The sequence below is a fragment of the Barbus barbus genome (genome assembly GCF_936440315.1).
Source record: "Barbus barbus genome assembly, chromosome: 24".
NCBI classification, from domain to species: domain Eukaryota; kingdom Metazoa; phylum Chordata; class Actinopteri; order Cypriniformes; family Cyprinidae; genus Barbus; species Barbus barbus.
Window position 1 is genome coordinate 15,367,297 of NC_136752.1, and position 17,840 is coordinate 15,385,136.

Genomic DNA, 17,840 nt, shown 5'->3' on the forward strand with positions numbered 1-17,840 from the left:
AATGTTCTTTATAAGATACCAAGTTGTTAAAGATCATCTGCCTGAAAAGACACTTTTAAGTGTCCGCGTTAAGTGCTTCAATTTCAGACTTTTAGGGTCCTGAAAAAGAAATCTACCCTTTCTGAAGTGCTAGACGGTCAAAGAGTGCTGAGAGAAGAAAAAAGCCAAAGTCAAAGCCCTTTAATTAACTTCAACATCATTTCCTGTTCCTGTCAGAGCTGTAAAACGGGCCAAAACTGAAAGGGAGTGGGATTGTGTGACATTTGTTTTAGATAACACTGTTCGGAGGTGTCCGTGAACACACTGTAAATACTGATAAGAAATAAGGTTTCCTCAGAGAGCACTTTTTCACATTTAAAGGAGAACAGCTCACCACTACGCACACCATTTACATCCAAATTACATGCAAGGGGCTCTGTGCACTGCACCGGCGGAGGGGAGGGGGTTCGTATGCGATCGTGTGTGTGCATGCATGAGTGTAAGAATGCTAGTTTCCTGAGTTTAAGCACACCCATCGTCATGGGGAATTCATTTGAGACAGGAAACAGCAACAATTTTCCCTTCGTGACAAAAAGGTGCTTGATAAAACCCCAGAGAAAAGAAAGCAAAGAAAAATTAAAAAGCCATCTAAAAGTTCTACCTGTACAATATTACCGAAACCGTCTCCATGCGCTGCACTATTTACAATACGCTTTCTGCCGAGCAAGCACTTCTCGAAAACATCCAATGGTAACAGTATTGCTGACGCAAAAGATGGGGAAACTACAATGCGTATCGTTTGTCTTTCCGTCATTCTTTCGTATCAGTGCTGTGGAAGGTAAAGGAGGAATGTTTTAGATACCACCATCTGTACAAATTAAGTGTTGTGGAACACAGACACTACAAACGTATGATGCAGAAGACATTTTTGCATATGGACATTTACAGTCTAGCTGCTGTAGAAAAAAATCTGTATTCTTTTTTTTTTTTTTTTCATGAGTTATACTGAACATTCAGAATATTTCCTGAGTTTGAATTTACTGTGACAAGGGCCACAAAGAGAAAGAGAAGAGAGAAGGATGGTAGAGATTTAGAGGTAGAGGGCAGGAATAGTGAATGGAGGTGGGGTGGAGAGAGAGAGAGAGAGAGACAGATAGAGAGAGCAAAAAGCTGCTGCTAGGTCCGTAGAGGTCTGAATTTGAGATGTGGTCAGAGCCCATCCCATCTGAATGGACTGTAACTGGAAACAGACAGTGTTGCCACTGTCATGGAAAGGTGTAGCACCATCGTGAAGTTCTGTGAGAAGGTCTCAGCCACTCTGCCATGGCTGAATAAGACAGAACCTGGAGAACAGTATTGCTGCTGTTAAGACAACTGTAGTGTCAACCTTTGTTTAAAAAAAGACAATAAAAAGACATAAATATATATATAAAAAAAAAAATCAAAAACACTGGCAGAGGCTGGCCATCTCAACAGCCCTCGATTTTTGAGGGTTTGTCAGACGTAACTAAATTAAATAATAAAAAAAAAACATTGTAAAACAAATCAACACAGAGAAACCACCGTCATTAGGTACAGTCCTTTCTGTTGGGCTGTTCGTCGGTTGTACATTTATCTGTCATCTCCTGACAGAAGTCTACTGTCACCGTCTGATTGGACTGTTCCAGGGATAGCCCTGCCTCCAGGTAGGCGGAGCCGGGTTCTTGCTCCTCCCTGTCGTTGCTTGCATCTTCGGACCCGTTTCCGGTCTTCCACTGGGCCGGTCGCGGTTGACCGCCTTTTGCGGTGGCTGATTTGTGGAAGCTCTGTTCGGGGGTGGAGCAAGTGGTGAGGTCGATGCTGCCGGTGGGCAGGGCCTGGTTGCCGGGGCGCAGAATGGGGCAGTAGTGATGGACTTGTTCTGGGCTCAGCTGCACGTCTCGACACACCTCCTCAGATAGACAAGAGAAATTCTCCCATAACTCTCCCATGCACGCCTTCAACTGGTTGCGCTCTGTTAAGAGCTTCTCCTTCTCACACACCTGTAGGGTGAACACACACACACACACATTTGAAACATGTGTGCAGCAAAGTTCACACACTTTTTGACTAATAAATAACCATGATCTTGCATGACCTTCGGAGTTGTTAATGAGTACGAATAAGTATTTTTAGACATCCTTTTGCAGAGACTGCTGGGCACATTACTTGTAAATTTGTGTGTCAAGTATCAGTTTTCTGAATGATTAGATTTACTTTATCTAATAAGTGTTTTCACCCTCAACTGATAATCTGATGTGTCATGTTTTTACGCTCTTAATATATCAATATTTCAGTGCAGCGTAAAAATAACTATACTTAATATAAATATTTTTCATATTGAATATAATCCTATATGTATATACATACGATATGTAATAGTTTTATTCAGCAAGGATGCATGAAATGGATAAAAAGTTTTTTATATGATTTATAATGTTACAAAATATTTCAATTTTTTTTTTTCTTCTTTTAACTTTCTATTCATTAAAGAATCCAGAAAAATATAAATATAAGAAATGTTTATTGAGCATCAAAGCAGCATATTAGAATCATTTCTGAATTATCACGTGACACTGAAGGATGAGGAAATTGCTGCTGAAAATTCAGCATTGCCAACACAGGAATATACATTTGCAAAGTTGTCAAAAATCTATGTTTTGCTTTGTCATTATGGTGTATGGAGTGTAAATTGATGTGGGAAAAAAAGTAATTTAAAGCAGTTTAACATAAGGCTGCAACATAACAAAATGTGAAAAAAATGATAATTTTTAATATAAGTAATGAATACTTTTGCAAGGCAGTATATATGTGTGTGTAAAACAGTATTTGTAATCAAATAATACTGTATTTTTAAACAAATAATGCATCCTTTGATGAGCATAATAGACATTAAAAAAATCTTAATGACCACAAGCTTTTTGAACGGCACATTAATAATGTTGTATATATTTTTTTTAAATGCACTGAAATATTTCATTATATTTGTATTGGACATAAATATAGTCACTAGTCAAAAAATAGAAATTTCCATGACTTTTAAAGATTTTACTAAAATGACTTTTCCAAGCCTGAAAAATCACCTTTTAAAATTCCCTGATATTTACATATTCACAGTTATTTAATTGTAGGGACTCTACAGTAAAATAAAAACTTAATGAGCATAATCATATTATGTAGGTTTTCATTTAACATTATTTACTGTCTTTTAAGCCTGATGCCCACAATGAGGTGATTTCATGGTTTGCTATTCTTGCAGGAACATTTTTGGTCCCCACAACATTTGGTCCTCAAAACCTGCTCCACACATGCATACACACTTTGTTATGAATGTACAATGATCTATATCTGCAGCACTAACACTGTCTTCCCGCTCTCAATCTCTATGGAGATCTACATACTTCACACATCTCCCGTCTTCATAAATTCATTCATGCTACAACTTCATTTCAGTTGAGCTTTAATATAGCTGTCAAACTCTGACGATAAGAGGATGGAAGAGCAGGAGGAGGAAAAGAAGAGGAGCAGAGGCATCTCTCCTGCCTTGTTCTGCGAGATTATATAGAGGATGCACATGTGGCATCAAAGCGCAGGCTGTCAGGCTTCATGCACATACACTGCATCACACATCAAAGTCAGTCGGCTCCGCCTCCATCATGGAAACAGCACGGGACCGGCTTTGTGATTGACAGGTAGCGGTGCTGCCATGGCAACGTGACAGCCTACGAGATAAGGTCCCCTGCCGCTTGTGGTGATTGATAACAACCTGAAGGCCAATGTGTAAAATAAAGATGTTGTGTCACATACAACAGGACAGAGACAGCGAGGTGTTTGCGTGCTTACCAGTTTGCGTATTTCACACTCAAGGTTCAGGATGCAGTCAAGTTTCCTCTTGCGGCAGCGCTGGGCCGCGATACGGTTCTTACTGCGTCTGCGCACGTCGTGGATAAATTCCAGCTGCTCTGAGGTCAGCTTGTGCATTTTCACCATCATTTGGAAGTCGTTGCGTGGAAGATTTGTAATTTGATCGACTGGAAACGGAAGCTTGACCTGTAAAGACATACATGAGCAAAGCGTTATTCTGTGACCTTTTTGTTCTTCTTCCTGAAAGCATTTCTACGTCAGAGCTCAACTGATTGACGGCTGATGGCAGAACAAGGGAACTCGACACAATAAACATCATCCTTCTAGGAAAATGATCTGTGAATTCTGATGAAATAAAGATGTAACAGAATTTGCAATGTATTTCATCACCACTAGATGGAGGCAGAACACAGTTCTTCACAAGTACAAAGAGCATTTCTCATGAATTCTAACATCACAAGCTTACAACATCTACCAGCATCACTTATTAACAAAGAGGTCAAAAGAGCGAGAAAGACAGACAGGAACAAAGACTGAGAACGAAGAGTGAGAAAGACAGGAACAAGAAAGCATCTTTCTATCTGAGAAATGAGATGAAAACCCTCAGCTGCTTTAGTCGTTTCTTCCTCTGTTTCACATTCCTGTCAGGTGATAACCAGAGGGCATGAGAATGCAAATAACAAGTGTTAACGAACTAAGCTGTCACTGGATTCTGAACATATCGCCGCTAACATACACTCACTCAGCGGAGTAGGAAATCATGTCTCCTTCGTGTACGATGAGCGTTTGACAGTATAAAGCATCATTTGACTTCTCTCCATCATGGTCTGGAGGGCTTTCTGAGGGCATGTCATACTTCGACACCCTGCTGTTGTCAGAGTGAGCTATCACAAGGGATAAATGAAGGAATGAGTGTCACGAGGCGAGGAAAATTCAGGTTAACAAAGTAGTAGGTAAATCTGGTGGTATACAACATCTATCAGGGTTCTGAGAGAGAGATTGCCTTTGTCTTTGTACCTGCTTAACACTATGTTTCTGGTGACTTCTGTCTGTACGATTTTAAAAGTTTTGGGGTTGGTAAGACTTTAATATTTTAAAAAGTCACCAAGTCTACGTTTATCTGATCAAAAATAAAGTAAAACAGACATATTGTTACATATAAACAATAATAAATATTATTACAATAACTGTTTTCTATTTTTCTATACTTTAAATGTGATTTATTCTTGTGATGGCAAAGCTGAATTTTTAGCAGTCATTATTCCAGTCTTTAGTGTCACGTGAAACTTCAGAAATCATTCTAATAAGCTAATTTGGTGCTCAAGAATAATTTCTTATTATCAATTATGAAAACAGTTTTGTGCTTTTTGTGGCTTTTTCAGAATTCTGATTAATAGAAAGTTTAAAAGAAACTTTTACTGTCACTTTTGATCAATTTAATGCATTCTTGCTGAATAAATGTATTCTTTTTATTATTTATTCAAAATACCACATGGAAAGATGGTACATAATTGAAAATGATTCAATATATGGGTACCTTATCAATAATCAGTTGACATTAAAGATTTTTTACATCTTATTGGTCAATATTAGATTTTGCAATGTGTTCATTTCCCGTATATTTGCCTTTAAAATGATCTTTGCCATCATCTAATGCACACTTTAAATGCACACAATTTAAAACACTAATAATTCATGTTTAAAACACTTTTAATGGATATCTCAAAATGTATATCTATTTTCATACTGCACATCAAATGCGTAAATTCACTTGATGCATTCAAAATGACCGATTTTAATTTTGGGATTTTATTTTCAATTTATTTAGATTTTTTTTTTTTTTACAAAATGTTAATATCGGTTATTGGCCATAACATGAAAATAGTCTCACATAAACTAGAGTTGTTAATGAATGAGGCAACCATAGTGTAACCAGTATACTGACTATAGTACTGCCCTACTTAAAAACTCACATGGGCTTTGTGTGATTATGACCCCATAAACCTGAACCACAGCGGTGCAGCTACTCTTCCATGTGAAGTGGACCGCTCTGCTGGGAAGCCCACGGTGACTCTGGTTGAGACTGAGAGAAGATGAAAGTGTAGATCTGGCTCAGTCTGGTGCAGAGCAGCAGGGGGCCCGGAGCACTGGCAGGTCGGCCCGTTCTGTCTCTACGGCATCATTAATAAATGATGGACAGACCTTTTTCTACTCTCACAGCTCAGCCGACATCGAGAATTGCTCTGCATACATGCTCAGTATGATTTTTTTGTTGTATTAATGATCAGATTTTTTAGTCGGAGGGAAATGTGTTTTTACACGGTCCAAGGAGACACTTTCTTTCTATGACCTTCTCATGTGTCCTTCCCCTCTCTGGTATATTGGTTTGAGGTGTGTGTGTGTGTGAGTGTGGCAGTAGCGTAAGAGTGATGTCTATATTTAGTGTCTTACCACCAGAACCAGTTTAGAAAGCCAGCAGAGATGACAGAACACACACCAGCTGCACTTGTGAATTCAAATGTGATCCCGATTCTGTCTCTCTTTCTCTCTCTCTTCTCTTGTCCCTTTACTCTTTCTATAGGTCATTATTCTTGAAATGGGTCTGGAGTGAAAAGTAGGACTCATCTGTTACTGGGAGCAAAGTGGCCCCACTCTTTTTGTCCCTTGCTTCCTTTCTCTTAGCATGGACATCTGCAGAAGGGAATTGTGGGAAGATGATGAACAAAGAGGTGACTGGAATGAGAGAGGCCAAATGCCTGAGGTCACAGATATTTTAGCAATATTATCGGCACACCAGCTCTTTGATGAGTTCTTAATTTCCTGTCTAATGTGAGTAAAAACTGTGGAAATGCATTTTAATGTGCAAATAACAAGCGAAGTTAGCCGTCTGGTCAGTTAAAATGCTTAAATTGTATTAATTAATTTTTTTAAATTAAATGTTAAAATTATATAAATCTATTTGCTAAATATCATTACTGTCCTTCAGACATTCCCAGAATCGTTACTGTGCTGCTATGCATCCCTTCATTTCACATGTCTCGGTAATGAGACACCATGTGACACAGATAAGAAAACAGTCTGAAACAACCCCTAAGATATTCCTCTTTTTTTTTTTCCTTCCCTCCTTTCTTCTCTTGTTTTTCTTCTCTCAGCCCTGTTGCTATTACTGGAACTCTCCACAGGGGCTGAGTAATGGGGGAAAGCTATCCATGAACACACACACACTTGCATGCATCCCCCCTCTCAAAGACACAGGACAGACACACATGCACACACTCACTCTGTCTAATGGAGTGATGGGCCTGTCTGTGGTCACCATGGGGCTTCCTCCCCATCAGGACCAAAGCGTGTATGTGTATGCCTAAGACAAATGGCCTGTATGAATGCCTGTCTAGGTCAGTGGTAAATTCCTAATGTAACACATCTGGAGTAAAAAGCAAAAACCTGTAGGAATGAAATTATTTTCTCTTAGGCGGTAATCAGTTTAAATGAAGAGCTAATAGAGACTTAAATCTCCAGCTTCTCAAATTTTTCTCCTGAGAAACAGACTCTATTAATATCAGTCGGTTTCATAGGAGAGCTCAACAGCGTCTTAAACTGTACTTGGATTTGCCAAAATACCAATTAAATTCCTAGAATTGTCATCGTGACCATAAGTTTCTCATTAAAAAATTATCCCAAAACCAAATTATCTGAGCTGTATAGATTGTGTAAAAACGTATAGCTCTTACTATAACTCAAAAACTATATATTTTTTTTATTTATTTTTTGCTAATACAGAATTATTAGAAATTATTATTACTATTTAAAATAAATTTTATATTTAAATATAATTTAAAATGTTATTTATTCCTGTTTTGGCAAAGCTGAATATTTAGCAGCCCATACTCTAGTCTTCCAGAAATGCTGATTTCTTAGTATTATCAATGACGGAAAAAGTTGCTGCTTAATACTTTTGTAGAAACTGATTTTTTTTTTTTCAGGATTATTTGCTGAATAGAAAGTTCAAAAGAACAGCATTTGTTTTAATTTCTTTTCATTATTTTTTTTTTTTTACAAAAAGTTCAAAATAGCAGACAGTTATTTGACTGATATATAAATCTAGTACTAATTTAAATAAAACTGAGAAAAGAAGCAGAAATTTCTCATGGTAATGTTTTAAATCGGCACCTTTGATAATGTTTACTAAAAAAAAGTTGACTATAAATCATTATTCCAATATAACAAACGATTTACACTCCATTTATGTTTTTTTTAATATCTGCAAGTTTCACATTTAACCGAGTTTTAGACTGACTAGACATCCATTCATTAAACAGAAACGTAATATCCGATTCTACTTGAACAAACAAACAGTGAGCTTTCATAATATTTCAGTTTTTCACCTTGAGCACATTTCAGTCGTGCGGTTTTACAGTTTGCAACGTCTGACGAATAATTCATAGACCACAATCGGCTCATATTGAGAGAGCGGCTTGGCTTTAAAGACGGAATGAGAGGAACAGAAATGGTTCTGACTTCACTCCTCACTTCCTGCGGTGCATGTAGCTAAAGGGTTAATGATTTTTGCACCATGATTTTTGAAGAATGAGAATAAAAAAAAGAGTGTGATTTTCATCTGTGGGCTTTTCTGATCACACCCACTCACTTCGAGATCAATACTTCACTCAGTGTAACCGAATGACTAAAGCATAAAGAAAATGGTGGAGAAATCTTCTCAAAGATCTCAAGATATGATTACAGCCCTTAAAAAAAAAAATACAGTTTTTTTTTCCTCAGGACCTTTCTTTGCCCCCTCTCCTGAAATTTCTGCTGTCAATCTACAGTGAAATCTTCAGTTAACTATCAGAGTGAGTTAAAAAGTGGTTAAGATTTCACTCCTTCAGTATCTTCTTGGTGTCAACTGAACCTCAAAAAGTATATATTATTGTGTGTGAAACAGGTTCAAGTAAGGCCGGATCAAATGATATGGGAATACAGTTGCTCTTGGACCTCAGCTCTTCCTGTTTGAATAGGTCCTGATCAGAGGGTAAGTGATACTGTCTATGCCTCATGAAGGAGAGAGAAGTTCAAAGACCTGGTTTAACTCCAGTATCTAGACAGACCTAGACTAGCACTATGATTAGCCTACAGTTGAACAACTTTCTTCCTCCCTTGAATTCATTGTGTCAAGCAGCAGGCTGAAGCTATTTTTGAGACTGTGTTTCTCTCTTTGTGTGCAGATCCTGCTCTCTCTGTCATGCTCTTTCTCTCACCTGCCGTTTGCTGTAAAACCACAGAAAGGACAGAGTCTTTTCCCTCAAAAGTCTGTGTTTATATTATGTTTATGCTGTCATATCACTAGAGAGATAGACAGAAAGATGGGAGTTTGTTTATCTATTCTATAAGCATGGGTTTTTATAAAAACGAATAATTTTTAAACATGTTTTTGGTAAGATATTAAGTATAACTGTTTTCAACTGATAAAAATAAGAAATGTTTCTTGAGCACTGAGTGAAAAAAAAAGCCAATTTACAGCATATGAAGTATGAAATATGAAAGGTAGCGCTTGCTCTCGATGAAGTTTCTGAATAAAAGAAGCGAGACTTTCAGTTCTTTTAAAAGACTTTTATCAGCCTAGCTTCAAAGAAACGGTCAGGTTGTAGAACAAGAGTGAGAACGAAACTGAGAAGAAGAATGAACTCTGGAATGAAATGGTATTTCAGATACTAGTGTCATGAGAGCTTTCAGCATCAGAAGCTATCTGAGATCTTGACTATCTGGAGATACAATTCCAACTCCATTGTACCTGAAACTAAATGAAGCCATTTAGCGAATTTAGTAATCTTTAAGTGATTTTTGGTCTGTTGATGAATGAAAACTGGAAAGAGAGAGTAAATTAGTTGAACAACAAAGCTCCATTGAAAAGCCAAATGAAGAGTCAGATGTTCTGACATTAACATCTGGCTTGTCTAGCTGTTTGGATGCTGTGCACAGTGTCTCACATCTTTAAAGCACAACACAGAAACAATGCATAAACTGCTGAAAACTAGCCAATTCATTCCTGAGTGCTCAGTGTTGCCATGGCAACGGACCAGTTTCTCCATCATGGCCCCTACATGCATTGCTAAAGGTCTCATCTCCAGTCTATAAAGATGAAGATCTCCCATTCTCCTTTATAGTCATTTACTCTTTCAAAATATACAACATCATCCCTAGTGAAATCTCGCTCAACTCGCACTCAGATCAGACAACATGATCTAAGCAACTTCACATACTGTAAGTGTTTATCCATTCTTTCTCTTCATATCAAATCTCATAAACAGTCTTTTATCAATGTCTCGCCTTCACCATCAAAGGGCAGTTGCGTTAGGAAGGCGGTGAGAAATCTCATATACCTTGAGTTTAAGAAGTACTGTATGTGTGTGAACATATGCTCTGATTCTCTATCTCGCGTTCAACTTTCTGAGGCTGTGAATTGTAGCTTATTATTACATTACATATTACTGTTTTGCCTACAGTATGTACGGCTATATATATTTTTGACCTATTCTTAGCTGCCCTATTTTGCCCTGTTTTTCTTTAATCTTCATCATTCCATTGTACTGTACATTGCCATGTTAACACAGAGACTGAGAAAATGGTTTCAAAATTGATTGAATTTTGATATGATCAACTTTAAAGGGATAGTTCTCTCAAAAATGAAAATTCTATCATCCTGTATTCATATTATTCAAAACCAGTATGGCTTTCTTTGCTCTATGAACATGAAAGATATTTTGAAGAATGTTTCATCTGCTTTGTCCATATAATAAAACTCACTGGGGTCCAAACATAATACAGGAACCCACTGACTTTCATTATATGGACAAAAAACACTGAGACATTTTTAGAAATAACATCTGTCTTCTGCTGAACAAAGAAAGTCGTACAGGTTTGGAATAGCATGAGAGTGATAAATGATGACTAAACTGTCATTTTTAGGTGAACTATCCCTTTATCACTTTCTCCAAATCTCAGCCCAACTCTACTGTCAATGGACAGATCATTTGTTAAGAGACCCGATTTCAGTCACAGCTTACTGTGCTTTCCCTATACAAAACTTGATTGTCAAATCATGTTTGCTCCTCTCTACGTTATTCTACACGCTGAACCTTTTCCAGGAAACACACAAAAGGTCAGAGTAATATCATTGCAGTTATTCACGTTCATGTCGGTCAATACATGAAAATTATTACAGTGTTTATTGGCCCATTAGGAGTCTGCAGCTCTATTCAATGAATAGGGATCAAAGGGGAAGTCTCTAACAGCATGAGGGCAGAATGAGCAATCTAATTGGTTTCTGAATGAATGGACATCAGGGTATGAGATGCATAGTGTGCTTCTGGAAGGACGACTGTTGGACAACTGGTAAACACGAGAGAGAAATCTGAAAGACTCACCTCAGGGCCTTGTTCTCGAGCATGACAAGATTCACTGTCCCCCTCCGAAAAGGACCCTGACTCATCACTGGAATTGGTTCCATACGACTGCTCGCACTTTATCTTGGGCCGCACCCGTGCAAATAGCGCATCCGTCCCACCGCCTGCCTCCTGCGGGTCAGTCGTGAGACACCGTGTCACATTGGGGCAAGGCGAGGAGGAAAACTCGAACTGCGGCAGGCTGCAGGGGGACCCACCGCTCCCATCCTCAGCATAAGAATACGACGAACAGGAACTGGAGGTCCGAGTTCGGGTCTCTGAGGGGGGCGATCGCGGGCATACCTTGATTGGCACTGGGCAGCTGGTATTGGGCCTTTGGCGGCAAAGCAGGGGTGGGTCGCTGGCTGTGCTGGTGGAGTAGGTCTGGGAGCTGGGGAGGGACTGGCTGGCGCCGGCCCACAGTCCCTTTGGCATGTGTTCTGAGAGCTCCTTCTCCAGTGAGTTCCCGCTGGGATGGGAGTGGGTGGGCGTACCCAGTCGGTCACAGGGCCCTGAGGAGAAGATGACACTGCGGCGGTCTGGCTCGACCTCTAGCTTGCACACATCATCGCAGGGAACTGACTTCAACGAAAGCCCTGGCGGGAAACCATCTGCGTCTTTGGGGAACGCCACAGGCACGCCAAGCTCATTGCCAAGCGAAGGCCTGTAGTCTTTTTTGTGGTCTCCCTGAGTGGTTACTTTATCCTGGGCATTGACGAGTCTGTTAGTGAAGAGCTGCTGGGGTGCGCTAGGCAGGTCCTTCTTAAAGAGAGCTCGTAGGCAGGTGGGTGACTTGCTGCTGCCTTTTGGTTGGTCCACTGCGATGGAACCATCCAGCTCCATCTCAGCCACACCGTCCTTTTCACCACCGTCCTGCTCATCCCCTGACAAGCAAAGCGAGATGGACTCTTCCTCGCTGCGTGGCTCCTGCTTGATTTGCATCACAGCTGGCCTGTTCATCTCCTTGAATGTGCTTGGAAAACCTGAGGTACTGGTATGTGAGGATGTCTCGTTATTGTGCTTGTTGCATGCCCACTGGTACTTCCTGTATTTAGGGCATCGTGGCAGGTCTGAGGTGCCGTGTCGCTCGAAGTCCATCTGTCCATCAGCAAACTCCTCTGTCGCTGCCAGCCGCTCATGGTCTGGCCGCCGCAAGGAGTTCAGGGCGTTTTCACGGTGAGAGCGTGGAGAGCCAGACAGGGTCACTGCAGTTGGCGTTGTTGTCAGCAACTCAGGTTGCATGCTCTCATCCTCCGAGTGGTTGCTCTCAGACGCCATCTTGCGACAGAGGACCAGGCCATCCTCCTCACTGCGCAGTTGGGCCTCCAGGAAGCGAAAGCAGGAGTCCTCCAGGTTGTGCATGCGCAGGAATTCAGCACAGCGGATGACCTCCTGGATGTTTTCTCTGCTGAGCAGCAGCTTAGCCGTATAGGCAAACTGTAACAATGGAGCGAATCCCTGGGCACTGACCTGCGGACACACACACAGAAAGCACAGGGGAAATTGCCAATGTTACCATCAGCACTGTCATTGTTCAGGGCACTTGGAGTGTGCTGAGAGAACTCGACAGCTCAAATGACCGTAAACAAACACTGTAAAGTGGCAGTTAATCTTTTATCAGGTCAGCACCGAACGTTCTATACAGCGGGAAATAAAAAGTGAAAAGGGGTAGGCTGTTGATAAGGTCAAGAGACCAACCTCATTTATGTAACAAAGACATCTGACATTCCCCTCTCTAGGTTAAGCTTGCCTAGCTCCCCCAGTTTGTTGCAAATGGTATTGCAGCAAAAGGTAGAAGCTTGTGGGTTTGTAAACATAATGTCACATCTATACAGACAGATATGGAAGCCTTCCATTTGGCCTAATGCTAGATAAATGCCTGAGCCTGCAAAAGCTTGGCAGGCCCACTGTGGCCTTTGCGCTGTTAGCGCATGTGAGTAAGTGCATTTAGGTGGGGAGAAAATAATAACCCAGACTCACAGCTTTTCATGTTTTGAGACCCCCACCTTGTGAGATCTATAAACACAGGCTCTATATAACTCTATGTATAGGCTCACTTGTAAACTAGAGAAATTTTAGTTGAATGCTGATTGAGAAATCATATTAAACTAATTATTACATTACCGTTACATCAGTAAATGTAGCTTTTCAAGTCAAAACAAGTACTAAAATGTTTCAAAACCCTTGGATCTGGTTCTTTCTCTGCCATTGAGTCAGACTTTGCCTGTGCTATGCTAGAGTCAAAACGTCATGGACAGACATCAATGTAGGTGCTCTTCGTTCTCAGACACATTACAATGGCTGGACTTTGATCTGGGCCAGCATTGTTCAGTCCACAAAGCCCTCTCTCTTCTCCCTCAATGATGTAAAGTGCTTAACAGCACAAGTGAACTTGTGCTCATAGATGGGAGGGAATTAGATCAACTCTTTATGTTCAATGAATGGGAGACAAGACCATGGGTTTGTTTGTTTTGTTGATAGGGACAAACTGCTACAGTAAGTCTTCCTAGATGTTATCCTCACACTTGTGTTTAGAAGGGAGTTCAGAAAACCTCTTTCCTACTATAACACCAGAACCAAATAATTTGTTTTGTAGATATTTCCATTGTATTTACAGTCAGGGCAAAGGCATGGAGGGAAATCCCAAGCTTATGTTTAAATAAGTCTGTTACAATGAGTCAAAGCGTGAAGTCAATGAGTCAAAGACTATGGATTAAGCTAACTGTTGTCTCTTTGATTACAGTAAAAATCACAAAAGCACACATTCTTTAGTATATTTTCAAACCTTTTTTTCCTGTACAAACTTTTGAGGATATTTTTAAGTCATTTGAATGTTACCTGTATTAATTATCAATTATATTTGAATATATTCAAAAGGAAATACCAGTGTCTGAAAAGCAGAACATGCACAGACTTTGGACTTTGGTTATATTTTGAAACTTAAATGCAAATAATAAGTAGACACTACATAAGAAACGGTTTCCCTCCTTTAAAATATAACATATAAATGTACAGTCAGATGGATATTATCTCCAAATAAACCCCGATAGTGTGATCAGAATCTTTCTGAAGAGGTTTATTTTGTGATAATGATCAACTGACTGTTCATCATCCCCCTAATTGTATGGCTAATTTCCAAAAAAAGGGACATGAAATACTTTCAGTTACATTATTTTTGTATGTGAGATGAAAGACATGATGCAAAAACATGAAACCCAGCACAGTGTAGGAGACTTGTTGCCAGGGACAACAGTAAACTGTTTAGTTTTCATTATACAAGAATATTCGACTGTGATATGCTGTGATTGACCAATCAGAATCAAGCATTCCAGAGATGTGTGTAATGATGTATGATAATGTGCAAATCTATAGACTTCAATTCTTGCAATGTGCAGAATGAAGAACATATCAAATCTTCCTACGACAGATTTGAATGAATAATAGATGACATTTATTTTCCATCTCCTTCAGTGATGTCATACTCATCCATCATACACAAACAAAGGATTCTATAGCATCCACAAATATGCACACAAACAAAACTGATGACTACCGACTCTGAGTCATCCGGGGCTGTCTGTGTCCAGTAGACGCATTATAGTACAGAGAGCGAGAGAGAGAGGCTCATCTGCCCGCTGGCAACACAACAGCACCAATCAGTCACTGTTGAGAGGAAGCTGCTGACTCGTAATCTTTGTGGGGGATGGTGTGTGCTAGTGTGTGTATTGTATGTGTGTGTACAGTGTACGGGCGTGGGGGAGGATTGTATGTAGAGTGTGTCTGAAGGGGATGATCATGGCTCTTAGATAGGAAGTGTGTCCACTTAGGAGAGAAAGGAACAGAAAACAGAACGAAGGAGAGATTTCGTTCAAACAAATGTTGGATTTTTTAAAGCAAGATCAGTGTAACCTTATCATACAAGTATTAATAAAGACCCTTGAATTAGTGAATATTCAGGATCATTTGTGGGAGATATAAAATTAAACATTATTGTGAATAGTACAATGATTTTAATGCATTTTTTCATTCAAGTTTCCTAAGATGTTTTAATTACCTCTCTTATTTATGTTTCAGTAGCATAAATGGCATTAGTATTCAATTCATATCCAGTAATCAATTAAAAATGTTGAATTAAATACATTATTTAAATCGATGATTGAAATGAATGTTTAAATAAATCAAAATTCTTTCCTTATCATATTTTAAAATATTCCGGTAAAATTTAGATATGTGGCTGAATATTGCTGTTGTTATATTGATGCATTTAAATAAAAATAATTCAAATTTAACATTTTAAATGTACTTGGTTCTAATAATAAAAAAAAGAACAAATGTAGAACCCCAAATACAGACATTGCTTGTAACATAAATACCAGAATTGATACACTAGTTAAGAAAACTATGAGAAGGGGGTTGGAAATCAACCATTTCAATAGATATCTAAAAAATAAAATGAATATCAATCAAAAACCTGAAAACCTTTTACATTTTCCCAAAGTTTTGTGACAGAAGGTGGAAAGAGACAGTAATGTCGGGAGGTGTAAAGGTATGGAGAGGCTATGCCTGACAAACAGCTCTCTCTGCTGGGGAAAAAAGTGCTGAAATGTGTTTTTCAGCTGACATCAGCAGACACAGGCTGCAGCATCGGCTGCGCCATCTGTGACTGCTACTACAAGTGTCTCTGTGACAAGCACCCATTAGCCTGATGGAGACAAAAGAAAAGAAGGAAGGCAGAGGGATGGAAAGTAAGTGAGGGAATGATGAGCATGGAGCGATGGAAATGTGAAAACAAAGAGAAAGAATTAAAAGATGGAGGGTTCGAATTAAAATGGGGTGGGGGGTGGGTCATATGATCCGAGACAAAGGCTTAAAGGGATAACACCCTAAAAATATAAATTCATGTCAGCATAACAGTATAATAATCCAAATATTACTCTCTGTGTGATGAACAGATTCAAATCTCAAATTAATTTAGACATTTATTCACTGACTATCTAGAAGTCAGAAGATATTTTGAAAAATGTTGGTAACCCAAAAGCTTCAGTTCCTTGGATCTTTTCATTTAATTGGTTGAAACTTTCTGAATTATTTGTTCATAATTGATCATGAATCGGACTGAACCAGTTCTGATGTCTCGCTGATCCAGTCACAAGAGTAAAAGGCATACTTCATCCAAAAATTACAATTCCATCATCATTTACTCACACGCATGTCGTTCCAAACCTGTATGTTTCAGTTCCATTGACTTCCACTGTATTTTTTTGTTCATTCAGTGGAAGTCAATGGAACTGAAACATACAGGTTTGGAACGACATGCGTGTGAGTAAATGATGATGGAATTGTAATTTTTGGATGAAGTATGCCTTTTACTCTTGTGACTGGATCAGCGAGACATCAGAACTGGTTCAGTCCGATTCATGAAGTGATCAATTATGAACAAATAATTCTGAAAGTTTCAACCAATTCAATGAAAAGATCCAACTCAAAAGAATGATTCTAACATTTTTGGGTGAACGATCCCTTTGACCGTGTAGCACTACAAAGACGAACATCAAAAGAGAAGACAAAAGGTGCTCACAGAAGAGGAAATATAAAGCAGTATTGCAGCTCATTAAGGGACAGACTTTGACATATGAGCCACTGGACCTGTTAACAACATTTATTATGTGGGAAACAGACAAAGGAGCAAATTTATCTCTACGACAGATCTGGGCCATTTATGCTAATTCCGACTACAGACTATTCTCCCTCACTGGGCCTAAAAAGGGTCATATTGTTACAAAGCAGGAAATTACACGAATTGTACATCATACATCCTGACAACTCCTGACTATTCGGGAATTGTGCCAAGCGATTCCTTGCATAAAAAGGTCACGGAATGCTATAAACCCCTCACACCTGCCCTCTCGTTCATTCATTCCCCCTCTCTTTGATCTTCTGCCTTTCCCCTCTCAGTAGCATAGACGGCTAATTTATGTAAATTCGCTCCAGCAAATTCCTGCATGTCATGAATGTTAATGAGGCAAAGATCCGCATGACAATGGAGAGAACGCTTTACATGGTGTCTAAAAAATACAAAACCTCTACTGAAGACGGGACGCCTGCGATATGAAATCTGCTGACTAACCTGACATTAAACTCCAAACGCAGACAGACAAACGAGCCACGCTGCAGCACAAAGTCACGGCTCACGCTGAACGCAAATATGCGGGGCCACAGTAAGGGCATTTATTGGCTGTGCTTCAAAACCTACTGAGACAGCATTTTTGAGCATCATGGGCAATTCGAAGGTTCGTACACAAAGTTGGAGAAGGCAGATCAGTGGGTTTTGAAACACAGACCTTCAAAATGACCATAAATATCATGTTTTAAGGTGGCAGCTCATCATTTTTAGCTTTTTAGCACTCCATAAATAAAATATGAAAAGGGTTATCTAGGGTCATCTGCACGGACCAATCACACTAACCCGGTCACATTTTTTATCCATGTGGATAAATCATATATTTACAGTTAAGGAGATTTTAGACATTTAAAGTATCA

The 17,840-nt window shown here is 39.3% G+C and overlaps 1 protein-coding gene across 4 annotated transcripts in view; it reads right to left on the bottom strand.

Annotated features, from left to right (window-relative positions):
* Positions 1-973: 973 nt before the first annotated feature.
* The window catches only part of LOC306844206 (transcription regulator protein BACH2-like), an 88,303-nt gene continuing 71,436 nt past the window's right edge, over positions 974-17,840 (bottom strand). For all 4 annotated transcript variants that reach the window (XM_079376169.1, XM_079376167.1, XM_079376170.1 and 1 more), the window contains exons 3-5: positions 11,283-12,770; positions 3,841-4,047; positions 974-2,000 (exon numbers count right to left, since the gene is read on the bottom strand). In XM_079376169.1, the coding sequence (XP_079232295.1) occupies positions 1,548-2,000; positions 3,841-4,047; positions 11,283-12,770 (2,148 nt within the window). In that variant the 3' untranslated portion in view covers positions 974-1,547. The remainder of the gene's footprint in view (positions 2,001-3,840; positions 4,048-11,282; positions 12,771-17,840) is intronic.